A 27,213-nucleotide genomic window follows, 5' to 3' on the forward strand; every position below is an offset into this window, starting at 1 on the left:
TTTTTAATTTTTGTTTTTTAATACTTAAATGGTACTTATCATTATTAAGCAACTCCAAAAAGCAAATTCCCTTCTTACCTTCAAAATTTTTATATTAAATTCTTCTTGTTCACTTTCTTTTATGTTAAATTCATTTTTGAAAAAAAAAAAAAAGATTTAAAAGATGAATTCTACTTGAAATTCATGATTACAATAATTTTTAAATTAATTTTGATGTTGCAATTTTTTTAACAAATATTTTTTCAAAATACACCATTCCAATAGAAAACCCTTTAGAACAACCCATCTTTTAAGTTTCCACAAGACGCAATCGCAGTATCTACGACCGAAAGGTAGGAGTAAAATACAAAGTATCACAGTTCACTTCATTCTTGACAGCTTAATATTAAGTACCAACACTGACCAATGGAATCTCACAAGAATTCAAGTACCAAAAGCCTGCACTAAATGACCAACTGAAATTCGTTAGACCACAGTCAAATGCTATTTTCGGTACACTGCTAACCCAGATTTTTTTTCTTTTTCTTTTTTTTTTTTATTTCCTTCTCTTCCGGTTCAATTATACTCCAGGTTTCTCCAGTTCTTTTCACTTGGGAGGAAGAAGAGTTACTACTTCATGTATTTCTGCAGGAACTTCCTGTGGAAGTCATTTCTGATTGTGTCATTGATAAAGCGCTTGGGAGTCTTAGCTTCACCACGGGCCTGGTTCTTAAATACCACATCATCATCCCACCTGAACCAAACAATGCATAGAAAACATTGGAATCAGGACAGGACCATACCAGACTCATCAATAAACTAAAGTCTATCTACCCGAGTAGAGGGGAAGTTGGATCTTCAGGCTACAAACCTTCTTTTCACATTGAAAGATGTAGGATTATTAAGCAGAGGGTTTCCTCGAATCAGCTCTGCTTCTTTGGCTTTAAGCTCTTCTTCCTGCTTTTCTCGCTCCTGCAGATTAAGTAAATTAATAATTATTAGTGAAACCAATGCCATTGAGAATTTAAGGTGATATGTAGTATCACACTTCCACATTTCAGATCCCAAGAATTCATAGATGTGCACTCATTTTCAGGGCACAATACTAATTAAATTAAATGGCTTGTACAAGCAATTCAGATCATGTAAGATACACCATGAGAGACTAATAGATTCTTGAGGAGAAAATTCACCATTCGAAGCATCTCCTCGGCTCTTTCCTTTTTTATTTGTTCAAGCTCAGCCAAAAGAGCTTCAGTGTCATCCTCATCATCATCGTCGTCATCATCATCATCACTAACCACAAAGTAATTTTTGGTTTTAGCAAATAATAACAAACTCAAATAAAAATGTGACTTCAACTGCTAGACATGAATAAACAATGGAATCCACTAAAGGGAAAGCATGCATTTTGGAAGTACTTAATCTACCTATGGTCATTGTTATTGCTAGAAAAAATGGCACGGCAAACTTCCATGGTTACACCATCCAAACCCCCTTCCCAAAGAAATAGTGGAAATGTATACATGAAACACTAATTATTTTAATGCACAGCAACCAAGCATTACACTTTGAGGAGACAACAAATGGGCACAGATTATACACAGAAAGGCATAATGTCCACTGACTCATAAATTCTTGGCAGCAAAGAAAGCAAAAAGATTTAAACATCACAGAAGAAACACCAGAGTGCTATGAGCAAAGATTACCAATAAGAAAAATGATTTTAGAAGTCAGGACATTTTTTTTTTCCAATTAAAGGGACTACCACCACCATATCATATAAAAGCAAGCTTCTGAAACATCCCAAAGATGCTTGATTTCATAAAATTAACCATCAAAATAACCACCTGTATAACTAATTGTTAGGGTTGGCATGTTCAATTCCAATATATTTACAAAGAGTAATACCTCTCATCACTTTTAACTTCAATATCAGAATCATCAGCATCTACACTCCGCGGAACGATTCGATCGTCAGCATCCCTCTTTACCCCTATAAATGGCTATGTGATCAGTTGGCAAGGTAAATATTTATGAGTTTATTAAGCACATACACAAGAGACCAGATGGCATTTACCTTCCAACAGAAGATGGCCCTTTCTGCGATCTCTATCTTCTGCAACCATAAACAAATGAATTACAAGTGAAGGTGATATTGACATGCAACAAAACAGGCCAGTCACGGTAAGTATTCAACATAAATCACAAGAAGAGTGCATATGATAGAAAAGAAAGGATAATTTTTCTCGCTACCACCATAGGTCTTGTCCTTTGATGAGAAATGCCTCCGCTCACGCTCTTCCAGCTCCTCACGGAGGTTCCTCTTCTGCAATTCCTCTGCTGTGTCTTGCCCTTCCTTTCTGGGCTTTAGAGATACACATACCAAGTTATAGAGAAGATCAGCATGCATTGGCATCAAGAAGAGAACATATGCACATTAACACATTTGGCATGCAAACCTATGACAATAAATATTGATGCACAGATGATACATAGGTGGTCAAAGAAAATAACCATGCTCATATGCAGAACAGCAGGAGCTCAAAGGAAGGGTAGCACAATATTCCTGATTTAGAATCAGGGGTTAAAGTACAGTGAGAATGGGCTAAAGATACATAAAGAGGGCAGCCCATGGGTGATGGACTCGGTGAAGGAAAAGTCTAAGGGTAATAATATGTCAGATGCTGTTGAGGTGATGCAAGAAAGGGTGGATCTTGGGAATAAGTGGGATGAAAATAGTTTGGTGAAATTCAGTAAGGCGTTGGGGTTCTCAACTGAAGGCGTTGAGGGGGAAATCCTAAAATTACTACTAAAATTGAAAACCAGAAGAGACCAAGGCAAGAAAAAGGGAACTCTAGGATTGACTAGGTTTGATCGGGAAGTAAAAAAGCTAGAATGTTCGATTAATTACGATGGTGAGAGCAGAAAGAAAGGGTCGGTCAGAAGAGGAGGGGACAGAGCTTCGTGTATTAAATGAAGATAAAACTTCTATCATGGAATGTTCGAGGGGTGAATGATAGAAATAAGAGGAAACTAATTAAAGCCTTAATTAGATCCTAAAATGTGGATTTAGTCTGCCTTCAGGAGACTAAAATGACTGAGATGTCATTAGGGGTGGTGCGGAGCCTAGGTGTGGGGAGATTTTTGGAGTGGGGAGCTTTGGATGCCAGGGGTGCAACTGGAGGGGTGGTAGTATTCTGGGATAATAGGGTGCTAGAGCTAATGGGAATGGAAGTGGCACTCTTTTCCATTTCCTGTCGTTTTAAGAATGTTGAAGATGGATTCAGATGGACTTTCTTGGGAGTGTATGGCCCTACTCTGAGAAGTTACAGAGAAGCATTTTGGGAAGAATTAGGGGCCATCCGTGGGATATGGAATGATCCATGGTGTATTGGAGGTGACTTTAATATGATCAGGTTTCCGAATGAGCGAAGAAGAGGAGGCAGAGTGTCTTCTTCAATGAGAAGATTCTCGAAGGTGATTGATGAGCTGGAGTTGAGGGACCTCCCTCTTCAGGGGGGCTCGTTTACCTGGAGTGGAGGTTTGAACAATCAAACTATGTCAAGAATTGATCGTTTTTTGGTGATAGAGGACTGGGAGGGCTACTTTAATGGGGTGGTGCAGAGTACACTGTCCAGGCCAGTGCCAGATCATTTTCCCATCCTTTTGGATGGGGGAGGGGTGAGGAGGGGGCCTGTCCCCTTTAGGTTTGAAAATATGTGGCTTCAGGAGGAGGGATTTAAGGAATTGCTTGGCGGGTGGTGGCAAGGTTTAAGATTCAGTGGTTCATTTGGTTTCATCCTTGCAGAGAAATTGAAGGCACTGAAAGTCATCTTAAAATCTTGGAATAAGGATGTTTTTGGGAAGGTGGGAGTGAATAAGAAACTAGCTTTGGATAAAGTGGATTTCTGGGATAATCAGGAGAAGGGGTGTGTTTTATCTATGGAGGAGCTGGAGGCTAGAAAGGAAGCAAAAGGGAATTTTGAAAAATGGGTTCTCATGGAGGAAATTTCATGGAGGCAAAAATCAAGAGAAGTGTGGCTGAAGGAGGGAGACAAAAATACTGGTTTTTTTCATAAGATGGCCAACTCTCATAGAAGGAAAAATTGCTTGTCTAAGATAAAGGTGAATGGAACCTGGTTAACAGAGGAGCAGGAAATTAAGGGAGGGGTGGTTAGAGCATTTAAGAATCTTTTGACAGATCCTGGTGAATGGCACCCATCTATGGATGGTTTGGCTTTTAATAGGATTGACGGTGAGGAGACAGCTAGGTTGGAGGAGGCGTTTACAGAGGAAGAGGTCTTTTCTGTATTATCAGATATGAATGGAGACAAGGCTCTTGGTCCAGACGGATTCTCTCTCAGCTTTTGGCAATTTAGTTGGGAGTTTGTGAAAGTAGAGGTTATGGGCTTCTTTAAGGAATTCCATGAGTGTGGCAAATTCGTAAGGAGCCTTAACTCAACTTTTCTAGTCCTTATCCCTAAAAAGGCGAGTGCGGAGGATCTTAGGGATTTTAGATCGATAAGTTTGGTAGGGCGGTTGTATAAACTGTTGGCGAAAGTGTTAGCTAACAGGCTTAAAAAGGTCGTGGGAAAGGTGGTGTCTTCAGCTCAAAATGTGTTCATTGAAGGAAGACAGATTCTAGATGCAACCCTAATTGCCAATGAGGCAATTGACTCAATGCTGAAAAGAAAGGAGAGCGGGGTGTTGTGTAAGCTGGATATAGAAAAGGCTTACGATCACCTAAACTGGAATTTTTTGTTGTCGGTTTTGCAAAGAATGGGATTCGGGGAGAAGTGGACTGGTTGGATATCTTGGTGCATTTCCACAGCAACTTTTTCGGTGTTAATCAATGGTACTCTAGAGGGTTTCTTCAATAGTTTAAGGGTTTGCATCAGGGGGATCCTCTTTCTCCTTATCTTTTTGTGATTGGGATGGAGACCTTTAGTAGGCTTATTCATAGGGCTGTGAGAGGGGGGTTTCTTTCAGGCTGCAGGATAAAAGGTAGAAGAGGAGACAGGGCTTTGGTTTCTCATTTGCTGTTCGCTGACGATACTTTAGTTTTTTGTGATACGTCCCAAGATCAGATGACTTATTTAAGCTGACTGTTGATGTGGTTTGAAGTCATATCAGGTTTGAGAATCAGTTTGGATAAGAGCGAAATCTTGTCGATTGGGAGAGTAGAGAATTTGGAGTTGTTGGCTCATGAGGTTGGTTGTAAAGTGGGTAGGTTGCCAACTTCTTACTTGGGGATCCCTTTGGGGGCAAATCACAAGTCCATGGCCGTTTGGGATGGAGTGGAAGAAAGGTTCCGGAAAAGGTTTGCCAAGTGGAAAAGGCAATTTATCTCCAAAGGCGGGAGATTGACCCTAATTCGGAGTACCTTGTCAAGTATGCCTATATATTTGATGTCGTTACTTCGAATTCCTAGAGTGGTTAGTTTAAGATTGGAAAAAATTCAAAGGGATTTTTTATGGGGAGGAGGAGCTTTGGAGAGAAAGCTTCACCTAGTAAAGTGGGATACCGTGTGTTTGGATAAAAGTAAGGGTGGTTTGGGAGTTAGACGTTTGTCTATTCTCAATAGGGCCCTTCTTTGTAAATGGAACTGGCGCTTTGGGAATGAAAGGGATACTCTTTGGAGGCATGTCATTAGTAGGAAGTTCAGGGAGGAAGAACGGGGTTGGTATTCTAAAGAGGTCAGGGAGGGCTTTGGAGTTGGCTTTTGGAAGGATATAAGGAAGGAAGGTACTCTTTTGCAAAACAAGGTGGGCTTCTCTGTGGGGAATGGTAGAAGGGTGAAATTTTGGAAAGATAATTGGTGTGGGAATTTCACTCTCTGTAATTCCTTCCCCTTTTTGTATGCCTTTACAACATATAAAGAGGCTTGGATAGAGGAGATGTGGGATCATTATGGAGGAGAAGGGGTTTGGAGTCCCAGATTCTCTAGGCCCTTTAATGACTGGGAGGTGGAGAGATTACTTTTGTTAATTCGGGGTAGGAGGCTTAATCCTCTTTTGGAAGATTGTTTGTTGTGGAAAGAGACAAAGGATGGGATTTTCTCAGTTAAATCTCTTTATATAATTTTAGATTCAAGAACAGGTGTTCAATTCCCTATCAACATCATATGGAATCCTTGTGTGCCTACTAAAGTGTGTTTCTTTGCTTGAGAAGCTTTTTGGGGTAAGGTGTTAACTTTGGATCAACTCAAAAAGAGGGGTCGGTGTTTAGCTAACAGATGCTTTCTTTGCTATGAGGAAGAAGAGTCTATTGATCATATTCTTATTCAGTGCTCCAAGGCAAGAGTGTTATGGGAATTATTGTTTGCTCTTTTTGGTGTTACTTGGGTCCTGCCTTATTCGGTTAGAGATACCCTTAGTGGGTGGAGTGGCTTTAATATGGGCAAGAAGCGTAGAAAGGTGTGGAAGGCAACCCCTTCGTGTATCTTTTGGGCGGTGTGGAAGGAAAGAAATAGGATTGCTTTTGATAATGAGGAGCTATCGATGAATAGGTTGAAAAATTCTTTTGTTTGTAATGTTTGGGTGTGGTCTAAATCGGTTGTAAATGAAGGTCCTCTCTCTTTACTCGGTTTTTTGATTGGCTAGGTGCTAGGTGAGGGCTGGTATTGTATTTCTATTTCTTTTTGTGCCCTAGGACGCCTCTTGTATACTCCCTGTATGCTTTTGGGCCTACTTTATGGGGCTCCTTTCTAATATATGCTTATTGTGTGTTTGCCAATCAAAAAAATAAAATAAAATTCTGAGCTCTTCAATTCCCGATGATTCATAAAAAATATCATTGTGATGTTTGTTCATAACCATGAGCCCTTTATGATCTAACATGAACCTCACTCTAAAATCATTTTGTTCCAAGACAGGGCAAAAGATCAAAAAGGTTACATTCAATATGTTTTTCCACTGATAAATTCAAACATAAGTATCGCATGATTGTTTTGAATGAATTTCATATGCTCAAACAATCCCTAACAAGTCCTTTTCTATGTCTCTAACTCTTCCCCTTGATTTCATTAATCAAAAGGGGTTTTATAATATGCATTGATTAAAAGAATTACATATAACCCTTAACAGAAGTTCAATGAAAAAGTAGAATACAATAAATTAAGGCTTAAAGCATGCTTCTAAAGCTTCCATTTCAATGATATTCCAAGACGTCCTTGAGCATGTGTAGGTTCACAACAGCACACAATTAAACATGTACATAACAACCAGAATTTGGCAAACTACTACCTGGGCTTTAGAGTTGTGTGAGATGCAATGTCTCTTGAAGAGTACTTCTGGGAAGGGCCAAAAATTCGAGTTCCACCTTGTTCATTTCCACCCTTTGCAGGTGCCCATGTGGGTCGAGCTGCCGTCGTCATGTCTTCTCACTATCTTCAAGATATCTGCCAAAATAGATAAGATATTCAAAGAAGGGGAAATGATAAACGAATGCAATTACCGTCATCTTATTAAAAAGACTGTTAACAAAGAAAAGTTTGAAAATGATCAATCTTACCCAAACTCAGAGGAAGTGTGGGCAAACAAAAGAAATTAGATTTTTCATTGATTTGTGACCGCAGAAAAAAGAAAACTTCCCACGAATTGAGCCTAATTACAATACATGACCTAGTTTAAGTATTTCTTTATCTTCCAGAAACCAATATAAAAGATCTCAAGGGATGAAAATATTTCTTTTGTTTACTTTCTTCCATCTTTCAGCAACAAAATAGAGGATGTCGAAAAGCTCAATTGTAAAATAAGTCTAGATCTATATCCACATCTATTTTAATGTATTAGGTTGACAATTTTGTTCCATTATTGCACTAAATCGGATGTACCATATATTCCAAGGGTTTTAATGGTTAGAATCAAGCTAGAGTTGCTTCAAAGTCGATTCATATTTGAGGTACAAATACATTCGATGCATTAGAGAATGAAAAATGGCTATTACATGTGTACTACAGGAAAATTTGGAGTGTCATCCTAATGTCCATTCAAATGTCCATAGGACGTTCAAAGGTCATCTCGATAAACATTCAATCGTCATACTGATGACCATTCAAACTTCAACAGGACAATCAAACACCCACTTAGCATTTGAGCATCTCACAATCAAGAACAAACTCAAAATTTAGTCAGACGTCCATGGGACGTTCAAACATCGTATTGATGAATGCTCAAAGGTTCACTTAGTGTTCAAACATCCTGCAATCAAGAATGAACTCACAATCTATACTATGTATAAAAGTACAAAGAGTTTGTAGACTTTTTTCTTCTCAAAATACCACTATAACATCATTTATTCCCCTCCTATCCCATATCTTTATCATTTGACCATAATAATCATAATAATTTTTTGATTTTGATAGGTAAATTTTTGTCCCCATTGGAGCTTGAACCCTAACCTCACATAAACCTTCCTAACCCTCTTACCACTTGAGCCAAGCCTCAACTATAACAATAATATAAATCCACCTTAAAGATCATCATAAATTTACTTTTTTTATTATCATTTTTTTTTTTTTTTATAACCGAGGAACCTTCCATGGCCAAGCCCTAAGACTCTCCATGGGGACTCAAACCTCGGGGTGCTGACCGCCAGCAACAACCAATACCAGATAAATTCAGGGTATCATCAATGACAGGATTCGAACCTAGGACCATGTGTCACTTACTGGGACCACACTTCCTAGTATTCGCCCTGACCACTAGGCTACCTTGGCGGGTTTATTATCTATTGGTTTTAGATGATAAAAGTAAATTTTCCTATTAAAAAAACCAAAAAAGTTGATAAAAGTTGATTCATTTTACTTATTTTGCACTTTAAAGTTCTTACTTTTCCCCCTTTAAGATAGGAGTATTTTCTTTTTTGTTGTTCCTTCCTTTTTTTCCAAAGACTTCCATCCACATTGGGATTCATTGGCAGCATGATTGGTACCATTTACATTTTCATGTTAAAATTAGTGAATGTTAATTCAATCTAAATCTCGTGCAATGAATGCTAATTCAAGCGAAATCTTTGTTTACATCTAATTGTACAATAGTGTTCTTGGATAGTTAATATTATAAAAATTCTAGCTTGGCCTATAGTCCAAAATGAAATCCAAGAATTCGAAAGTTTCATCAATAGCATTGACAAGTTAAAAACATTCAAAGAGAAACCATAGTCCTTTGTTTTCCAAGAAAACAGAGCAATAAAAGAAAACAACAGTTATACACACACAAAAAAACAAAACATTCGCAAATAGGAAAAATAGCAAAGACCGTCAATCCAACAAAAACTTCAGTCCAAGTTGTAATACATACTTTCAATAGCTCCACAGCTGTTCAAACATACACTCTAGAATTCAAAACTTTCAGCAATAGCATTCCCAGGTTACAATGCACTCAGAGTGAAATCCAACCCCTCCATTCGGTTACCAAGGAAATTAAGAAAAATAAAGGAAAACCATATTTCGGTGCCTATCTTATCTCTCTCGCTTCTCTAGTAACTATGAGTTTTAGGTCAAGTGCAATTTTCTGCATCCTCTAGGATGAAAAAATTACGATTCAAAGTTCCCTTTAATTTTCTCATTATTTTATCAGCATCCAACTGATTGTAACTAACCTACAAATTGGGAATAGAGGTTGGAGCGGCGCCTTATACTCAGAGATGGATCAAAACGTAGCGTTTGAAGAAGAGATGTTTGAATGCTTTTGTGTAAATAAATCGGGCCTTCTTGGGCTGCAAGCAAAGCTTAAAGCGGGGTACAACGTGAGTTTAGCATCATTCGGGTGATCCAACCAGAAAAACAAAAGAAATCATCAAACGTAACCAACTCATTCCTTCTAAAAGCCCCTAATTCGAATTATCAACTACAAGAAACCCTAAGAAATGAAATATTTATAAAAGTCAGTCCAACATCCTGCTTGGAGCCACAAATCACCAAGGCCGTCTAGTTGCACGGAAAATCGAATGAAAGGAGAAGAAAAAATAGGAGGCTTTAGGATTGAATTAGTCCTCCAAGTTTCCTTCTGTTTCGCGACGATTTTCTTCGAATCCAAACGGAGCTCAAGGTCTTATATAGGAAAATCGAAAACACAAACCCTAAAATTGAACAGAAACGTAATAACAAAAACAGTAGAGATTAGGGCTTCTTCCTTATTACCTCCAGAGATTGTTCTTCGGTTTGCTACTTTGCTTCGACCCGAGACACAAAGCGAAAGAGAGAGAGAGAAAGATGGATTGGGGGGACATATTTTGTTTCGGTCGGTGTTGATAGTCGCTGAAAACGACGTCGTTTCCAAAAACGAACAAATTATATTTGTTACCTAAAGGTTTCTCACAATTTCAATAGCTCCTATCAAGTTTTGAAATTTACACTTTAATCATCCTCCTCAATCTAGGTCAATTGCTTATGTTATTAAATTGAAAAATTAGAAGTGATGTCATCATAGATCTTGCCTTGTCACCATATAGGGGCTATGATCTAACATAAATTGTATAAATTTTATTTTAGATTATGTTTTAATGTAAATGATTACTTCAACTACTTCTAAATGTTCCTAAATAATATTGAATTTATTGTGTATTTGTATTTAATAATTTTTTTAAATATTTCTTTTTAAATTCACGAGTGTTTTTGAAAGATTGGTAAGCGTTACTTTACGACACAACGATTTATTTATTTATTTTGATTGAATTCCAAATGTTGCTTAATGGTAGAACTCAATGACATAGAAGAAGAGATTCGAAGAGCGTACACAAAAATCAATTAATATATCGATAATTGGCTTCAAATATATTTTTTAAAAATATATTTTAAAATTAATTTTTATATCTTTTTTATTGAAAAAATATTCAAAGTATCGGTACATATGAGGTCCCTATTAAATGAGAGTATAAATAAATAAGATAAAAATATAAGAGTACAGATCAATTAAACTGAAGTACAAACCAATTCATACTTACTGAAAAATTATTTTTTGATATCATGACAGGACCCTTTTTTATTTTATTTTGTTATCTGATAGCGAGTCACGTGTTTAGATTAATTAGGACAATGGATATAGGCTAAAAGATATTTAGAGGCTCTTAACATCCATTTATTGGTTATAAAGGCTTATATGAACTCTAACAACATTATGACATGTTCAATTATCTCTTATCCTAACTTGTTAGGTTTTTTAATCATTAGTGTAGGCTTGTACCTCACCATATCGATTCCATGCCCCTTTACCCATATTTGACTACTATGATTAAAGCTATCATTGTTCATAATCACATATAGATTGGTGGATTTATCATGGTAGGTGTTGTTGTAAACCATTTTTATGGTAAGAATATGATCCAATTACTCAATACAATGATATTTGGAATCGTGATGTAATCATATCACATCATTTAAGGTTAATTTTGATACGAAAGTTTAATATTTTTTTTTTTCTAAAAAAAAAGGGTAAAAAGATTTATTTAAAATATGAAATTATAGTTTTAACACATTTAAAAACTATATTTTAAAACTGCAACTCTAATTTCGATATATATTTTAAAATATGGTTTCAAGTTAATTTAAAAATAAAAGATCAAAAAATATATTTGAACAATAATTTCACAAGATGTTTATAGTTTGACCCAAAATTCGATTATTGTAAGTACATATTGCAAAGGATCTAGATGTGTGATGTTGACCTATCTTCAATAATTGAGATGAATTCTCAACAAACCATGGACTCTTAAGGGAGCAAACATGAAAGTGCCACATCTCCAAGGAAAAAGATGTCTATGAAATTACCTTTAAACAAACTTCCCATCCTTCTACACACGTGGGAACGCCTCTCATGTCCTCAACTACCAACAAACTATTGAAGCTTCAACAACTAGATGCTGTGAATATGCATTGAGTGAAAGCTAAGAGTGATGAGCCCCCCTTGATTATGAGGGATAAAACAATGTCTATTCCATATTTCTTTGTCACATACATTGTTGAATGTGACCTTAGCCTCCTTTAGAAGGTCCTCAGATGACATGTTTTTAGAATGAAAACGTCACATTTGTATTTTCTAAGTTACATTAAGCCCACGTATTTCTTTTTGATCACGGCACCTCTCCTATAATCCTATCTCTTTTACTAAAAAAAATATTTTTGTATTATTTATTTTAAAGTATGCCTTAATTAATACTCTGTGTATTGGACTACGTGAGACTAGAGGACCTATATTATATATGTGGTGGATTACTCTTAAACATATAGGATGCATTTAAAACCGTGAAGATTTGACCTGTTGAACTTAGAATTAATAATATCTACATGAAATAAAATGAGTTATCCATTGAACTTAAAATTGACAGTATTTATATGGAAAAGAGTGGGTTATCCCGACCTTGATATGAGATTTTGTTTATCTGACCTCGTAATCTCATAACACTACATATATAGTGAAGTCCTTTTAATCATAAAATTGACTTTTAAAGTCGTAAAAGCTTATTGGATCTACAACCACAATAACATGATATATGAATACTTATAAAATTAATGGTTATTCTCTATAATATGTTTATGTAAAGAAGAAATTCATAGCTTCATTTAAAGCTCATTGTCCACACATGTCTATTCACATTTCTTCTTTTTCTTGTTTTAGTAATCTTGCTTAATCACGCAACCTTAAGATATTGAAGCAAAGCTATGGATGCAACCATTGCGTTCCACTCCATATCATGGCATAGCTTCATTGGATAAGGAATAAAATCCAATCATTTAATTTCCATTTTGTTTTCTTAGAAATCAATAGTGAAATAGCAAGATATATTATCTCATGTTTTGATCAAAGGAATCCATTTCATTTATTAGTTTGGATTAATTTTTTAGAATATCAATATAAATAATAAAAATTATTATTATAGAAATGAAATGTGATATCTTATTTCAAATGAATGAAAACGGTTTCTAATTAAATTATTATAAATGATATTAAAATTGATTTTCAACGTTAGTTTAAAATTATCTATCCCACTTGACACAAAGATAACAACGTGTCTATGATAGGTAATTATGATATTATTATAAATGATAATAAAATCGATTTTGGACCTTAATATAAAACTTGTCTATTCCACTTGACATAAAAATGAGAATGTGTAAGTGATAATATATATAATCCCGAAACGGATAATATTTGCACTAAACAAGAAAAGATTATCACATCAAATCTTATATTTCGATTCCTTTCCATGGGCCTTCTATATGGTTCTATGGTTTGTCTCTATCCCCATCATATTCCATTCCCATTCCAATGCGTGGAAGTATAAAATTGAAGTAATTTTATGCTTCTGATCCTCTTTCATGTGGCATCTTCTTAAACCCTCTAGCATTCATTGTCTGAACTCTGAAGGTTATCCAAAGACAGCAGAAGAAGATGTGACCGTTATCCCAATACAAAAGAGGCAGAGAAAGAGGAGTCATGGCCCTCCAATTAACATAACACAAGCTACCTCCACCAGTTGGGTTTGGTGGCCAACCTCCCACCATAAAAATCTCCCAAACTACTGTACCCGCCAGAATTCAAAACCCTTTTTCTTCATTTTTTTTTTGGGGGGGTTTATAAAAGATAAAGGAGGGATTCACCAAACGTAGAAATGAAATCAACCCCTCTTTGGTCTATTCCTCGTTTCCAATTGAAATCCAAAAAAGTAAGCGTTTGTATCACAACAAATAATCTTTGCTTTTATACTAATTCTCTTAACAATACAGAGATTTGCAGTTGAAGAAGTCTCTTCTCTCCTTTGAGCTTTGCTTACTGAATAAACAAAGCCCACACCGAATTAGGCCACCAGTTTGTTTCTCTTCTCCTATTCCCTTGGAATCAAAGCAAAGCTGTTTGATTCTTGGTCACCATCTGAACCCAACTTCACCTTCCTGACTTATTCTTCACACCCTTCTTCTTCTTCTTCCTACTCCTCCTCCTCTCTATTTACACTTCCCTCCTATGGATTCAGCTACAACCATTCGAGCTTGGGACTTGAGGTCCATGGTTTTGTGAGCTTTACTGCTGAAAATTGAGGTTTTGGAAGTGCTTGAGTGGGGTTTTGGAGGTTTTGGCAGTAAGTGATGAAATGGTGTGAGCCCAGTTGAGTTTCTTGAAGCTTTGATAGGATTCAGCTATGGGGTTTGGACTACTCAGATCTGTGAAAGTTGCTCACAGCTCAGAATTGGGGGCTGTACCCTGCTGCAGATGAGCCTGAATTCAAGCTTTTTTACTTCAGAAAAGTACCTTTCTGAGATCTTCTACTCACTTCTGCCTTGCTGGTACTTTCAAATCTTTCATTTCCCCTTGTAAGGCTTTTAACCAAAGCCAGATCCCAGTGAACTCATGCTGATTCTGTCGTTGGTTATAGACAATTGAAACCAGCATAAAGTCATGTCATTCCTTGATAACACAATCTTTTGTATACTCCTCTTCACAATAGGCGAAGGCCGGAATCGTTTGGGTCATTCGAAATTTGACCATTTGTGCCACTTGAAGCTCATAGGCTTGTAGTTTAATATAATCCTGCTTTGTCATACTGCTTCCCAATGAACACCCGGTACTTTTTTCCACCGGATTCACTCTGCAATTCAGGAATCTCGGTATCATTTTCATCCCTATCTCCAGCAGGAGAGGACAGAATGGCAGCTGGTGTGAGGAACAGATCTTCTCGGGCTCCCCCTTCATCGTTCCTGATAAGAACAGCTATGAGGATATCAAGGGCAAGGTGGTTTAGCTTCCTGAGAAGAGTGTTCCACTACCAGAATGGATCAAGATCTGATCTGGGCGCCAATCCTTTCAATTCCAGCACTTGGATGATACTGGAGTTTATAGCTTTGGTTGTTCAAATAGGCGTTATAACCTTCACTCTCTCGGTTTCCAAGGCTGAGAGGCCCGTCTGGCCTATGAGAATTTGGATAGTTGGATACGATTTCGGGTGTGTCCTAAGCTTGCTACTGCTCTACTGGCGTTACCAGCGCCATTATTCAGCTCAAGGAGATGGTTTTAGCCTCCCTGACATTGAACAGCAGAGAAACAACGAAGAATCCAGGTAACAACTGCAGTTTCAAGCCATATGATGATATCTTTTAGTACTAAAAACAGTTCAATATCCCTGGTTTAATCTAGAAAATGCCATGAAAATTTGTAACAGGAGCTCCCATTTGATGAACAAGTGCCGGACTTCTCTTGAGCTTTTCTTTGCTATATGGTTCGTGATGGGCAATGTTTGGGTGTTCGACTCTCGCTTTGGATCGTTCCATCGAGCACCAAAGCTTCATGTCCTCTGCATTACTCTGCTTGCCTGGAATGCTATTAGCTACTCTTTCCCATTCCTATTGTTTGTGCTGCTGTGTTGCTGCGTCCCACTGGTTAGCAACCTCCTCGGATACAACATGAACATGGGGTCAGTGGATAAAGGGGCGTCTGATGACCAAATTTCCAGGCTACCCAGCTGGAGATTCAAAGAAGCCAACGCCAATTTGGATCTCCCCAATGGCGCTGACAGCAATTCTCCTCTTTCAAGTGAATACCCTGTAAGTATAGTCAACGACTACTAACAGTTCAGTTACTAAGCCAAGATATACCAATCAATTTTTGCAGAGGGATGATCACAGTCAGCCCTCAATTTTCAGTAGTCAATTAAATCCCAGTAGCTAAATCACTAAGCCAGCGTATACAGACAACCCTTTAGATCACCATCAGGCCTCAATTTATAGATAGCATTTTGATCAATGTTTTGCCTCTATATTGTAGTAGACTACTATCAGAAGTTCAATTTTGAGCTTGGTAACTGTTTTTAAAAAATAGTTATCTGTTTTTAAGAATGAAAATTGTTTTTCAAACTCGAAAACACATTTGGTCACTTTTTGCTAGGAAAAGTTTTGTGAAAACCTGTTGGGAAAAACAACTATGAGCATATGTTGATTGTTTTCGGTTGTTTTCTATAGAGTTTTTTAAAACATTCCTAAACATATCCTAAGTATAGATAGCACTTTGCAGACGAATTGTCGACCATTAGGCCACAATTTTTATAGCAAATTAGTACGATAGTTAAGAGTCATTAGGCCAAATATCATTTGGCCCCAATTTCACTTCATACTAAAAAAAAAAGGCCATTGAACTAATGAGCTTTCTCCATGTTATCATGGCAGGAGTGCTGCATTTGCTTAGCCAAATACCGAGAAAAGGAAGAGGTGAGGCAGTTGCCGTGCTCACACATGTTTCACTTGAAGTGTGTGGATCAGTGGCTCAGAATCATATCTTGCTGCCCTCTTTGTAAGCAAGAAATTGAGAGATGATAAGAGGAAAATACAAGTATACAGCAATGGAGGTTGAGGCTCAAAAGTTCATACTGCTTTTCCCTGATTTTTCACTATGGCTTGGTTTTGTATGTATTTACATGGTTACTTGAGTGAGTTCATTCATTGTACAGTGGAGCTCACCAGTAACCAAGATTTTATGTTGGTATTTAGCTTGCTGCCTAAAGGCTGGCTCCAAACCTCAAAGGGTAACCGTATACTTGCACATGCTTTTTTGAGTATGATGAGCATATGAAAACACGTGTACTTGTATTATACAAATCAATATATCAATACTTGTCATATACAATATTGTTGGACGTATCACTTTCATTCTTTGATCGGTATAAAAAAATAAATACTTTTAATTTTATAAAATAACTAAATAAAACCCGACTTCATCTTCATTTTGTTTTTAACTTTTAACTTTGAGTGCCTATAGGTTGACAACCACCATATGACATGCACCCTTAATGTCCATCCAAAAAGGACACATTCTTTTAAGTTGTAGGGCCTAAAAATGTGTGGCCATAATCATTTTGGTGGATGATCTACAAATATCTTGTTGGTGAGGGCTCTTCTATAAGTGGCTTTCCCGAAAGGAAATTTAATCTCATTCATCATTTTTATCCCATTCTATTTTATTTTTTAAGTAATTGCAATATTCTTTAATAATAATTTCAGAGGCATAACTTACCCATCATCAAGAAAAAAATGTACCCAAATGGGCCAAATTAATTTACTAATTGAGTGGAAATTCTAAAGAATTTTTGCTTTTCTTTTTGTTTGTTTTTATCTTTGGAAGAAGAAAGGAGGATTTTTTTTGTAGTTATGTGAAGTAATCAATAATCTCCCAAAATTGACTAGTCAATGACTTCAAATAATATAGGTTAGTGTGNTAAAAAAATGATTTTAGAAGTCAGACTTTTTTTTTTCCAATTAAAGGACTACCACCACCATATCATATATAAAAGCAAGCTTCTGAAACATCCCAAAGATGCTTGATTTCATAAAATTAACCATCAAATAACCACCTGTATAACTAATTGTTAGGGTTGGCATGTTCAATTCCAATATATTTACAAAGAGTAATACCTCTCGTCACTTTTGACTTCAATATCAGAATCATCAGCATCTACACTCCGCGGAACGATTCGATCGTCAGCATCCCTCTTTACCCCTATAAATGGCTATGTGATCAGTTGGCAAGGTAAATATTTATGAGTTTATAAGCACATACACAAGAGACCAGATGGCATTTACCTTCCAACAGAAGATGGCCCTTTCTGCGATCTCTATCTTCTGCAACCATAAACAATTGAATTACAAGTGAAGGTGATATTGACATGCAACAAAACAGGCCAGTCACAGTAAGTATTCAACATAAATCACAAGAAGAGTGCATATGATAGAAAAGAAAGGATAATTTTTCTCGCTACCACCATAGGTCTTGTCCTTTGATGAGAAATGCCTCCGCTCACGCTCTTCCAGCTCCTCACGGAGGTTCCTCTTCTGCAATTCCTCTGCTGTGTCTTGCCCTTCCTTTCTGTAGAGATACACATACCAAGTTATAGAGAAGATCAGCATGCATTGGCATCAAGAAGAGAACATATGCACATTAACACATTTGGCATGCAAACCTATGACAATAAATATTGATGCACAGATGATACAGGTGGTCAAAGAAAATAACCATGCTCATATGCAGAACAGCAGGAGCTCAAAGGAAGGGTAGCACAATATTCCTGATTTAGAATCAGGGGTTAAAGTACAGTGAGAATGGGCTAAAGATACATAAAGAGGGCAGCCCGTGGGTGATGGACTCGGTGAAGGAAAAGTCTAAGGGTAATAATATGTCAGATGCTGTTGAGGTGATGCAAGAAAGGGTGGATCTTGGGAATAAGTGGGATGAAAATAGTTTGGTGAAATTCAGTAAGGCGTTGAGGGGGAAATCCTAAAATTACTACTGAAATTGAAAACCAGAAGAGACCAAGGCAAGAAAAAGGGAACTCTAGGATTGACTAGGTTTGATCAGGAAGTAAAAAAGCTAGAATGTTCGATTAATTACGATGGTGAGAGCAGAAAGAAAGGGTGGTCAGAAGAGGAGGGGACAGAGCTTCGTGTATTAAATGAAGATAAAACTTCTATCATGGAATGTTCGAGGGGTGAATGATAGAAATAAGAGGAAACTAATTAAAGCCTTAATTAGATCCTAAAATGTGGATTTAGTCTGCCTTCAGGAGACTAAAATGACTGAGATGTCATTAGGGGTGGTGCGGAGCCTAGGTGTGGGGAGATTTTTGGAGTGGGGAGCTTTGGATGCCAGGGTGCAACTGGAGGGGTGGTAGTATTCTGGGATAATAGGGTGCTAGAGCTAATGGGAATGGAAGTGGCACTCTTTTCCATTTCCTGTCGTTTTAAGAATGTTGAAGATGGATTCAGATGGACTTTCTTGGGAGTGTATGGCCCTACTCTGAGAAGTTACAGAGAAGCATTTTGGGAAAATTAGGGGCCATCCGTGGGATATGGAATGATCCATGGTGTATTGGAGGTGACTTTAATATGATCAGGTTTCCGAATGAGCGAAGAAGAGGAGGCAGAGTGTCTTCTTCAATGAGAAGATTCTCGAGGTGATTGATGAGCTGGAGTTGAGGGACCTCCCTCTTCAGGGGGGCTCGTTTACCTGGAGTGGAGGTTTGAACATCAAACTATGTCAAGAATTGATCGTTTTTTGGTGATAGAGGACTGGGAGGGCTACTTTAATGGGGTGGTGCAGAGTACACTGTCCAGCCAGTGCCAGATCATTTTCCCATCCTTTTGGATGGGGAGGGGTGAGGAGGGGGCCTGTCCCCTTTAGGTTTGAAAATATGTGGCTTCAGGAGGAGGGATTTAAGGAATTGCTTGGCGGGTGGTGGCAAGGTTTAAGATTCAGTGGTTCATTTCAGTTTCATCCTTGCAGAGAAATTGAAGGCACTGAAAGTCATCTTAAAATCTTGGAATAAGGATGTTTTTGGGAAGGTGGGAGTGAATAAGAAACTAGCTTTAGATAAAGTGGATTTCTGGGATAATCAGGAGAAGGGTGTGTTTTATCTATGGAGGAGCTGGAGGCTAGAAAGGAAGCAAAAGGGAATTTTGAAAAATGGGTTCTCATGGAGGAAATTTCATGGAGGCAAAAATCAAGAGAAGTGTGGCTGAAGGAGGGAGACAAAAATACTGGTTTTTTTCATAAGATGGCCAACTCTCATAGAAGGAAAAATTGCTTGTCTAAGATAAAGGTGAATGGAACCTGGTTAACAGAGGAGCAGGAAATTAAGGGAGGGTGGTTAGAGCATTTAAGAATCTTTTGACAGATCCTGGTGAATGGCACCCATCTATGGATGGTTTGGCTTTTAATAGGATTGACGGTGAGGAGGCAGCTAGGTTGGAGAAGGCGTTTACAGAGGAAGAGGTCTTTTCTGCATTATCAGATATGAATGGAGACAAGGCTCTTGGTCCAGACGGATTCTCTCTCAGCTTTTGGCAATTTAGTTGGGAGTTTGTGAAAGTAGAGGTTATGGGCTTCTTTAAGGAATTCCATGAGTGTGGCAAATTCGTAAGGAGCCTTAACTCAACTTTTCTAGTCCTTATCCCTAAAAAGGCGAGTGCGGAGGATCTTAGGGATTTTAGATCGATAAGTTTGGTAGGGGTTGTATAAACTGTTGGCGAAAGTGTTAGCTAACAGGCTTAAAAAGGTCGTGGGAAAGGTGGTGTCTTCAGCTCAAAATGTGTTCATTGAAGGAAGACAGATTCTAGATGCAACCCTAATTGCCAATGAGGCAATTGACTCAATGCTGAAAAGAAAGGAGAGCGGGGTTTGTGTAAGCTGGATATAGAAAAGGCTTACGATCACCTAAACTGGAATTTTTTGTTGTCGGTTTTGCAAAGAATGGGATTCGGGGAGAAGTGGACTGGTTGGATATCTTGGTGCATTTCCACAGCAACTTTTTCGGTGTTAATCAATGGTACTCTAGAGGGTTTCTTCAATAGTTTAAGGGGTTTGCATCAGGGGGATCCTCTTTCTCCTTATCTTTTTGTGATTGGGATGGAGACCTTTAGTAGGCTTATTCATAGGGCTATGAGAGGGGGGTTTCTTTCAGGCTGCAGGATAAAAGGTAGAAGAGGAGACGGGGCTTTGGTTTCTCATTTGCTGTTCGCTGACGATACTTTAGTTTTTTGTGATACGTCCCAAGATCAGATGACTTATTTAAGCTGGCTGTTGATGTGGTTTGAAGCCATATCAGGTTTGAGAATCAGTTTGGATAAGAGCGAAATCTTGCCGATTGGGAGAGTAGAGAATTTGGAGTTGTTGGCTCATGAGGTTGATTGTAAAGTGGGTAGGCTGCCAATTTCTTACTTGGGGATCCCTTTGGGGGCAAATCACAAGTTCATGGCCGTTTGGGATGGAGTGGAAGAAAGGTTCCGGAAAAGGTTTGCCAAGTGGAAAAGGCAATTTATCTCCAAAGGCGGGAGATTGACCCTAATTCGGAGTACCTTGTCAAGTATGCCTATATATTTGATGTCGTTACTTCGAATTCCTAGAGTGGTTAGTTTAAGATTGGAAAAAATTCAAAGGGATTTTTTATGGGGAGGAGGAGCTTTGGAGAGAAAGCCTCACCTAGTAAAGTGGGATACCGTGTGTTTGGATAAAAGTAAGGATGGTTTGGGAGTTAGACGTTTGTCTATTCTCAATAGGGCCCTTCTTTGTAAATGGAACTGGCGCTTTGGGAATCAAAGGGATACTCTTTGGAGGCATGTCATTAGTAGGAAGTTCAGGGAGGAAGAACGGGGTTGGTATTCTAAAGAGGTCAGGGAGGGCTTTGGAGTGGCTTTTGGAAGATATAAGGAAGGAAGGTACTCTTTTGCAAACAAGGTGGGCTTCTCTGTGGGGAATGGTAGAAGGGTGAAATTTTGGAAAGATAATTGGTGTGGGAATTTCACTCTCTGTAATTCCTTCCCCTTTTTGTATGCCTTTACAACATATAAAGAGGCTTGGATAGAGGAGATGTGGGATCATTCTGGAGGAGAAGGGGTTTGGAGTCCCAGATTCTCTAGGCCCTTTAATGACTGGGAGGTGGAGAGATTACTTTTGTTAATTCGGGGTAGGAGGCTTAATCCTCTTTTGGAAGATTGTTTGTTGTGGAAAGAGACAAAGGATGGGATTTTCTCAGTTAAATCTCTTATATAATTTTAGATTCAAGAACAGGTGTTCAATTCCCTATCAACATCATATGGAATCCTTGTGTGCCTACTAAAGTGTGTTTCTTTGCTTGAGAAGCTTTTTGGGGTAAGGTGTTAACTTTGGATCAACTCAAAAAGAGGGGTCGGTGTTTAGCTAACAGATGCTTTCTTTGCTATGAGGAAGAAGAGTCTATTGATCATATTCTTATTCAGTGCTCCAAGGCAAGAGTGTTATGGGAATTATTGTTTGCTCTTTTTGGTGTTACTTGGGTCCTGCTTATTCGGTTAGAGATACCCTTAGTGGGTGGATGGCTTTAATATGGGCAAGAAGCGTAGAAAGGTGTGGAAGGCAACCCCTTCGTGTATCTTTTGGGCGGTGTGGAAGGAAAGAAATAGGATTGCTTTTGATAATGAGGAGCTATCGATGAATAGGTTGAAAAATTCTTTTGTTTGTAATGTTTGGGTGTGGTCTAAATCGGTTGTAAATGAAGGTCCTCTCTCTTTACTCGTTTTTTTTGATTGGCTAGGTGCTAGGTGAGGGCTGGTATTGTATTTCTATTTCTTTTTGTGCCCTAGGACGCCTCTTGTATACTCCCTGTATGCTTTTGGGCCTACTTATGGGGCTCCTTTCTAATATATGCTTATTGTGTGTTTGCCAATCAAAAAAATAAAATAAATTCTGAGCTCTTCAATTCCCGATGATTCATAAAAAATATCATTGTGATGTTTGTTCATAACCATGAGCCCTTTATGATCTAACATGAACCTCACTCTAAAATCATTTTGTTCCAAGACAGGGCAAAAGATCAAAAAGGTTACATTCAATATGTTTTTCCACTGATAAATTCAAACATAAGTATCGCATGATTGTTTGAATGAATTTCATATGCTCAAACAATCCCTAACAAGTCCTTTTCTATGTCTCTACTCTTCCCCTTGATTTCATTAATCAAAAGGGGTTTTATAATATGCATTGATTAAAAGAATTACATATAACCCTTAACAGAAGTTCAATGAAAAAGTAGAATACAATAAATTAAGGCTTAAAGCATGCTTCTAAAGCTTCCATTTCAATGATATTCCAAGACGTCCTTGAGCATGTGTAGGTTCACACAGCACACAATTAAACATGTACATAACAACCAGAATTTGGCAAACTACTACCTGGGCTTTAGAGTTGTGTGAGATGCAATGTCTCTTGAAGAGTACTTCTGGGAAGGGCCAAAAATTCGAGTTCCACCTTGTTCATTTCCACCCTTTGCAGGTGCCCATGTGGGTCGAGCTGCCGTCGTCATGTCTTCTCACTATCTTCAAGATATCTGCCAAAATAGATAAGATATTCAAAGAAGGGGAAATGATAAACGAATGCAATTACCGTCATCTTATTAAAAAAGACTGTTAACAAAGAAAAGTTTGAAAATGATCAATCTTACCCAAACTCAGAGGAAGTGTGGGCAAACAAAGAAATTAGATTTTTCATTGATTTGTGACCGCAGAAAAAAGAAAACTTCCCACGAATTGAGCCTAATTACAATACATGACCTAGTTTAAGTATTTCTTTATCTTCCAGAAACCAATATAAAAGATCTCAAGGGATGAAAATATTTCTTTTGTTTACTTTCTTCATCTTTCAGCAACAAAATAGAGGATGTCGAAAAGCTCAATTGTAAAATAAGTCTAGATCTATATCCACATCTATTTTAATGTATTAGGTTGACAATTTTGTTCCATTATTGCACTAAATCGGATGTACCATATATTCCAAGGGTTTTAATGGTTAGAATCAAGCTAGAGTTGCTTCAAAGTCGATTCATATTTGAGGTACAAATACATTCGATGCATTAGAGAATGAAAAATGGCTATTACATGTGTACTACAGGAAATTTGGAGTGTCATCTAATGTCCATTCAAATGTCCATAGGACGTTCAAAGGTCATCTCGATAAACATTCAATCGTCATACTGATGACCATTCAAACTTCAACAGGACAATCAAACACCCACTTAGCATTTGAGCATCTCACAATCAAGAACAAACTCAAAATTTAGTCAGACGTCCATGGGACGTTCAAACATCGTATTGATGAATGCTCAAAGGTTCACTTAGTGTTCAAACATCCTGCAATCAAGAATGAACTCACAATCTATACTATGTATAAAAGTACAAAGAGTTTGTAGACTTTTTTCTTCTCAAAATACCACTATAACATCATTTATTCCCCCTCCTATCCCATATCTTTATCATTTGACCATAATAATCATAATAATTTTTTGATTTTGATAGGTAAATTTTTGTCCCCATTGGAGCTTGAACCCTAACCTCACATAAACCTTCCTAACCCTCTTACCACTTGAGCCAAGCCTCAACTATAACAATAATATAAATCCACCTTAAAGATCATCATAAATTTACTTTTTTTATTATCATTTTTTTTTTTTTTATAACCGAGGAACCTTCCATGGCCAAGCCCTAAGACTCTCCATGGGGACTCAAACCTCGGGGTGCTGACCGCCCAGCAACAACCAATACCAGATAAATTCAGGGTATCATCAATGACAGGATTCGAACCTAGGACCATGTGTCACTTACTGGGACCACACTTCCTAGTATTCGCCCTGACCAACTAGGCTACCTTGGCGGGTTTATTATCTATTGGTTTTAGATGATAAAAGTAAATTTTCCTATTAAAAAAACCAAAAAAGTTGATAAAAGTTGATTCATTTTACTTATTTTGCACTTTAAGTTCTTACTTTTCCCCCTTTAAGATAGGAGTATTTTCTTTTTTGTTGTTCCTTCCTTTTTTTCCAAAGACTTCCATCCACATTGGGATTCATTGGCAGCATGATTGGTACCATTTACATTTTCATGTTAAAATTAGTGAATGTTAATTCAATCTAAATCTCGTGCAATGAATGCTAATTCAAGCGAAATCTTTGTTTACATCTAATTGTACAATAGTGTTCTTGGATAGTTAATATTATAAAAATTCTAGCTTGGCCTATAGTCCAAAATGAAATCCAAGAATTCGAAAGTTTCATCAATAGCATTGACAAGTTAAAAACATTCAAAGAGAAACCATAGTCCTTTGTTTTCCAAGAAAACAGAGCAATAAAAGAAAACAACAGTTATACACACACAAAAAAACAAAACATTCGCAAATAGGAAAAATAGCAAAGACCGTCAATCCAACAAAAACTTCAGTCCAAGTTGTAATACATACTTTCAATAGCTCCACAGCTGTTCAAACATACACTCTAGAATTCAAAACTTTCAGCAATAGCATTCCCAGGTTACAATGCACTCAGAGTGAAATCCAACCCCTCCATTCGGTTACCAAGGAAATTAAGAAAAATAAAGGAAAACCATATTTCGGTGCCTATCTTATCTCTCTCGCTTCTCTAGTAACTATGAGTTTTAGGTCAAGTGCAATTTTCTGCATCCTCTAGGATGAAAAAATTACGATTCAAAGTTCCCTTTAATTTTCTCATTATTTTATCAGCATCCAACTGATTGTAACTAACCTACAAATTGGGAATAGAGGTTGGAGCGGCGCCTTATACTCAGAGATGGATCAAAACGTAGCGTTTGAAGAAGAGATGTTTGAATGCTTTTGTGTAAATAAATCGGGCCTTCTTGGGCTGCAAGCAAAGCTTAAAGCGGGGTACAACGTGAGTTTAGCATCATTCGGGTGATCCAACCAGAAAAACAAAAAGAAATCATCAAACGTAACCAACTCATTCCTTCTAAAAGCCCCTAATTCGAATTATCAACTACAAGAAACCCTAAGAAATGAAATATTTATAAAAGTCAGTCCAACATCCTGCTTGGAGCCACAAATCACCAAGGCCGTCTAGTTGCACGGAAAATCGAATGAAAGGAGAAGAAAAATAGGAGGCTTTAGGATTGAATTAGTCCTCCAAGTTTCCTTCTGTTTCGCGACGATTTTCTTCGAATCCAAACGGAGCTCAAGGTCTTATATAGGAAAAATCGAAAACACAAACCCTAAAATTGAACAGAAACGTAATAACAAAAACAGTAGAGATTAGGGCTTCTTCCTTATTACCTCCAGAGATTGTTCTTCGGTTTGCTTCGACCCGAGACACAAAGCGAAAAGAGAGAGAGAAAAGATGGATTGGGGGGACATATTTTGTTTCGGTCGGTGTTGATAGTCGCTGAAAACGACGTCGTTTCCAAAAACGAACAAATTATATTTTGTTACCTAAAGGTTTCTCACAATTTCAAATAGCTCCTATCAAGTTTTGAAATTTACACTTTAATCATCCTCCTCAATCTAGGTCAATTGCTTATGTTATTAAATTGAAAAATTAGAAGTGATGTCATCATAGATCTTGCCTTGTCACCATATAGGGGCTATGATCTAACATAAATTGTATAAATTTTATTTTAGATTATGTTTTAATGTAAATGATTACTTCAACTACTTCTAAATGTTCCTAAATAATATTGAATTTATTGTGTATTTGTATTTAATAATTTTTTTAAATTATTTCTTTTTAAAATTCACGAGTGTTTTTGAAAGATTGGTAAGCGTTACTTTACGACACAACGATTTATTTATTTATTTTGATTGAATTCCAAATGTTGCTTAATGGTAGAACTCAATGACATAGAAGAAGAGATTCGAAGAGCGTACACAAAAATCAATTAATATATCGATAATTGGCTTCAAATATATTTTTTAAAAAATATATTTTAAAATTAATTTTTATATCTTTTTTATTGAAAAAAATATTCAAAGTATCGGTACATATGAGGTCCCTATTAAATGAGAGTATAAATAAATAAGATAAAAATATAAGAGTACAGATCAATTAAACTGAAGTACAAACCAATTCATACTTACTGAAAAATTATTTTTTGATATCATGACAGGACCCTTTTTTATTTTATTTTGTTATCTTGATAGCGAGTCACGTGTTTAGGATTAATTAGGACAATGGATATAGGCTAAAAGATATTTTAGAGGCTCTTAACATCCATTTATTGGTTATAAAGGCTTATATGAAACTCTAACAACATTATGACATGTTCAATTATCTCTTATCCTAACTTTGTTAGGTTTTTTAATCATTAGTGTAGGCTTGTACCTCACCATATCGATTCCATGCCCCTTTACCCATATTTGACTACTATGATATAAAGCTATCATTGTTCATAATCACATATAGATTGGTGGATTTATCATGGTAGGTGTTGTTGTAAACCATTTTTATGGTAAGAATATGATCCAATTACTCAATACAATGATATTTGGAATCGTGATGTAATCATATCACATCATTTAAGGTTAATTTTGATACGAAAGTTTAATATTTTTTTTTTCTAAAAAAAAAAGGGTAAAAAGATTTATTTAAAATATGAAATTATAGTTTTAACACATTTAAAAACTATATTTTAAAACTGCAACTCTAATTTCGATATATATTTTAAAATATGGTTTCAAGTTAATTTAAAAATAAAAGATCAAAAAATATATTTGAACAATAATTTCACAAGATGTTTATAGTTTGACCCAAAATTCGATTATTGTAAGTACATATTGCAAAGGATCTAGATGTGTGATGTTGACCTATCTTCAATAATTGAGATGAATTCTCAACAAACCATGGACTCTTAAGGGAGCAAGCATGTTACCATACATGAAAGTGCCCACATCTCCAAGGAAAAAGATGTCTATGAGATTACCTTTAAAC

At 36.9% G+C, this 27,213-nt stretch overlaps 2 protein-coding genes across 12 annotated transcripts; one reads left to right on the top strand and one right to left on the bottom strand.

Moving 5' to 3' along the window:
* Positions 1–264: 264 nt before the first annotated feature.
* On the bottom strand, positions 265–25,638 carry LOC117908494 (protein CWC15 homolog). 11 transcript variants are annotated; one of them, XM_034822109.1, is made up of 9 exons: positions 25,563–25,580; positions 25,021–25,137; positions 22,664–22,818; positions 17,722–17,828; positions 17,546–17,584; positions 17,378–17,462; positions 1,173–1,275; positions 851–951; positions 265–733 (listed from the first exon to the last, which is right to left on the bottom strand). In XM_034822109.1, the coding sequence occupies exons 3-9, from the start codon at positions 22,792–22,794 to the stop codon at positions 610–612; spliced, it is 690 nt and encodes a 229-aa protein (XP_034678000.1). In that variant the 5' UTR covers positions 22,795–22,818; positions 25,021–25,137; positions 25,563–25,580; the 3' UTR covers positions 265–609. The 11 variants fall into 11 exon arrangements, with proteins under 11 accessions (XP_034678000.1, XP_034678006.1, XP_034677999.1 ...); XM_034822115.1 differs by having other exon boundaries at positions 17,725–17,828; positions 25,021–25,149; positions 25,563–25,577; XM_034822108.1 differs by lacking the exons at positions 17,378–17,462; positions 17,546–17,584; positions 17,722–17,828; ... (1 more) ...; positions 25,021–25,137; positions 25,563–25,580 and adding exons at positions 1,891–1,975; positions 2,060–2,098; positions 2,236–2,342; ... (1 more) ...; positions 9,586–9,714; positions 10,127–10,163.
* On the top strand, positions 14,041–16,333 carry LOC117908493 (E3 ubiquitin-protein ligase At4g11680-like). The gene is made up of 3 exons (XM_034822103.1): positions 14,041–15,033; positions 15,136–15,517; positions 16,136–16,333. The coding sequence occupies exons 1-3, from the start codon at positions 14,531–14,533 to the stop codon at positions 16,280–16,282; spliced, it is 1,032 nt and encodes a 343-aa protein (XP_034677994.1). The 5' UTR covers positions 14,041–14,530; the 3' UTR covers positions 16,283–16,333.
* Positions 25,639–27,213: the final 1,575 nt, after the last annotated feature.

This window comes from Vitis riparia, chromosome 19 (genome assembly GCF_004353265.1).
Source record: "Vitis riparia cultivar Riparia Gloire de Montpellier isolate 1030 chromosome 19, EGFV_Vit.rip_1.0, whole genome shotgun sequence".
Classification (NCBI taxonomy): domain Eukaryota; kingdom Viridiplantae; phylum Streptophyta; class Magnoliopsida; order Vitales; family Vitaceae; genus Vitis; species Vitis riparia.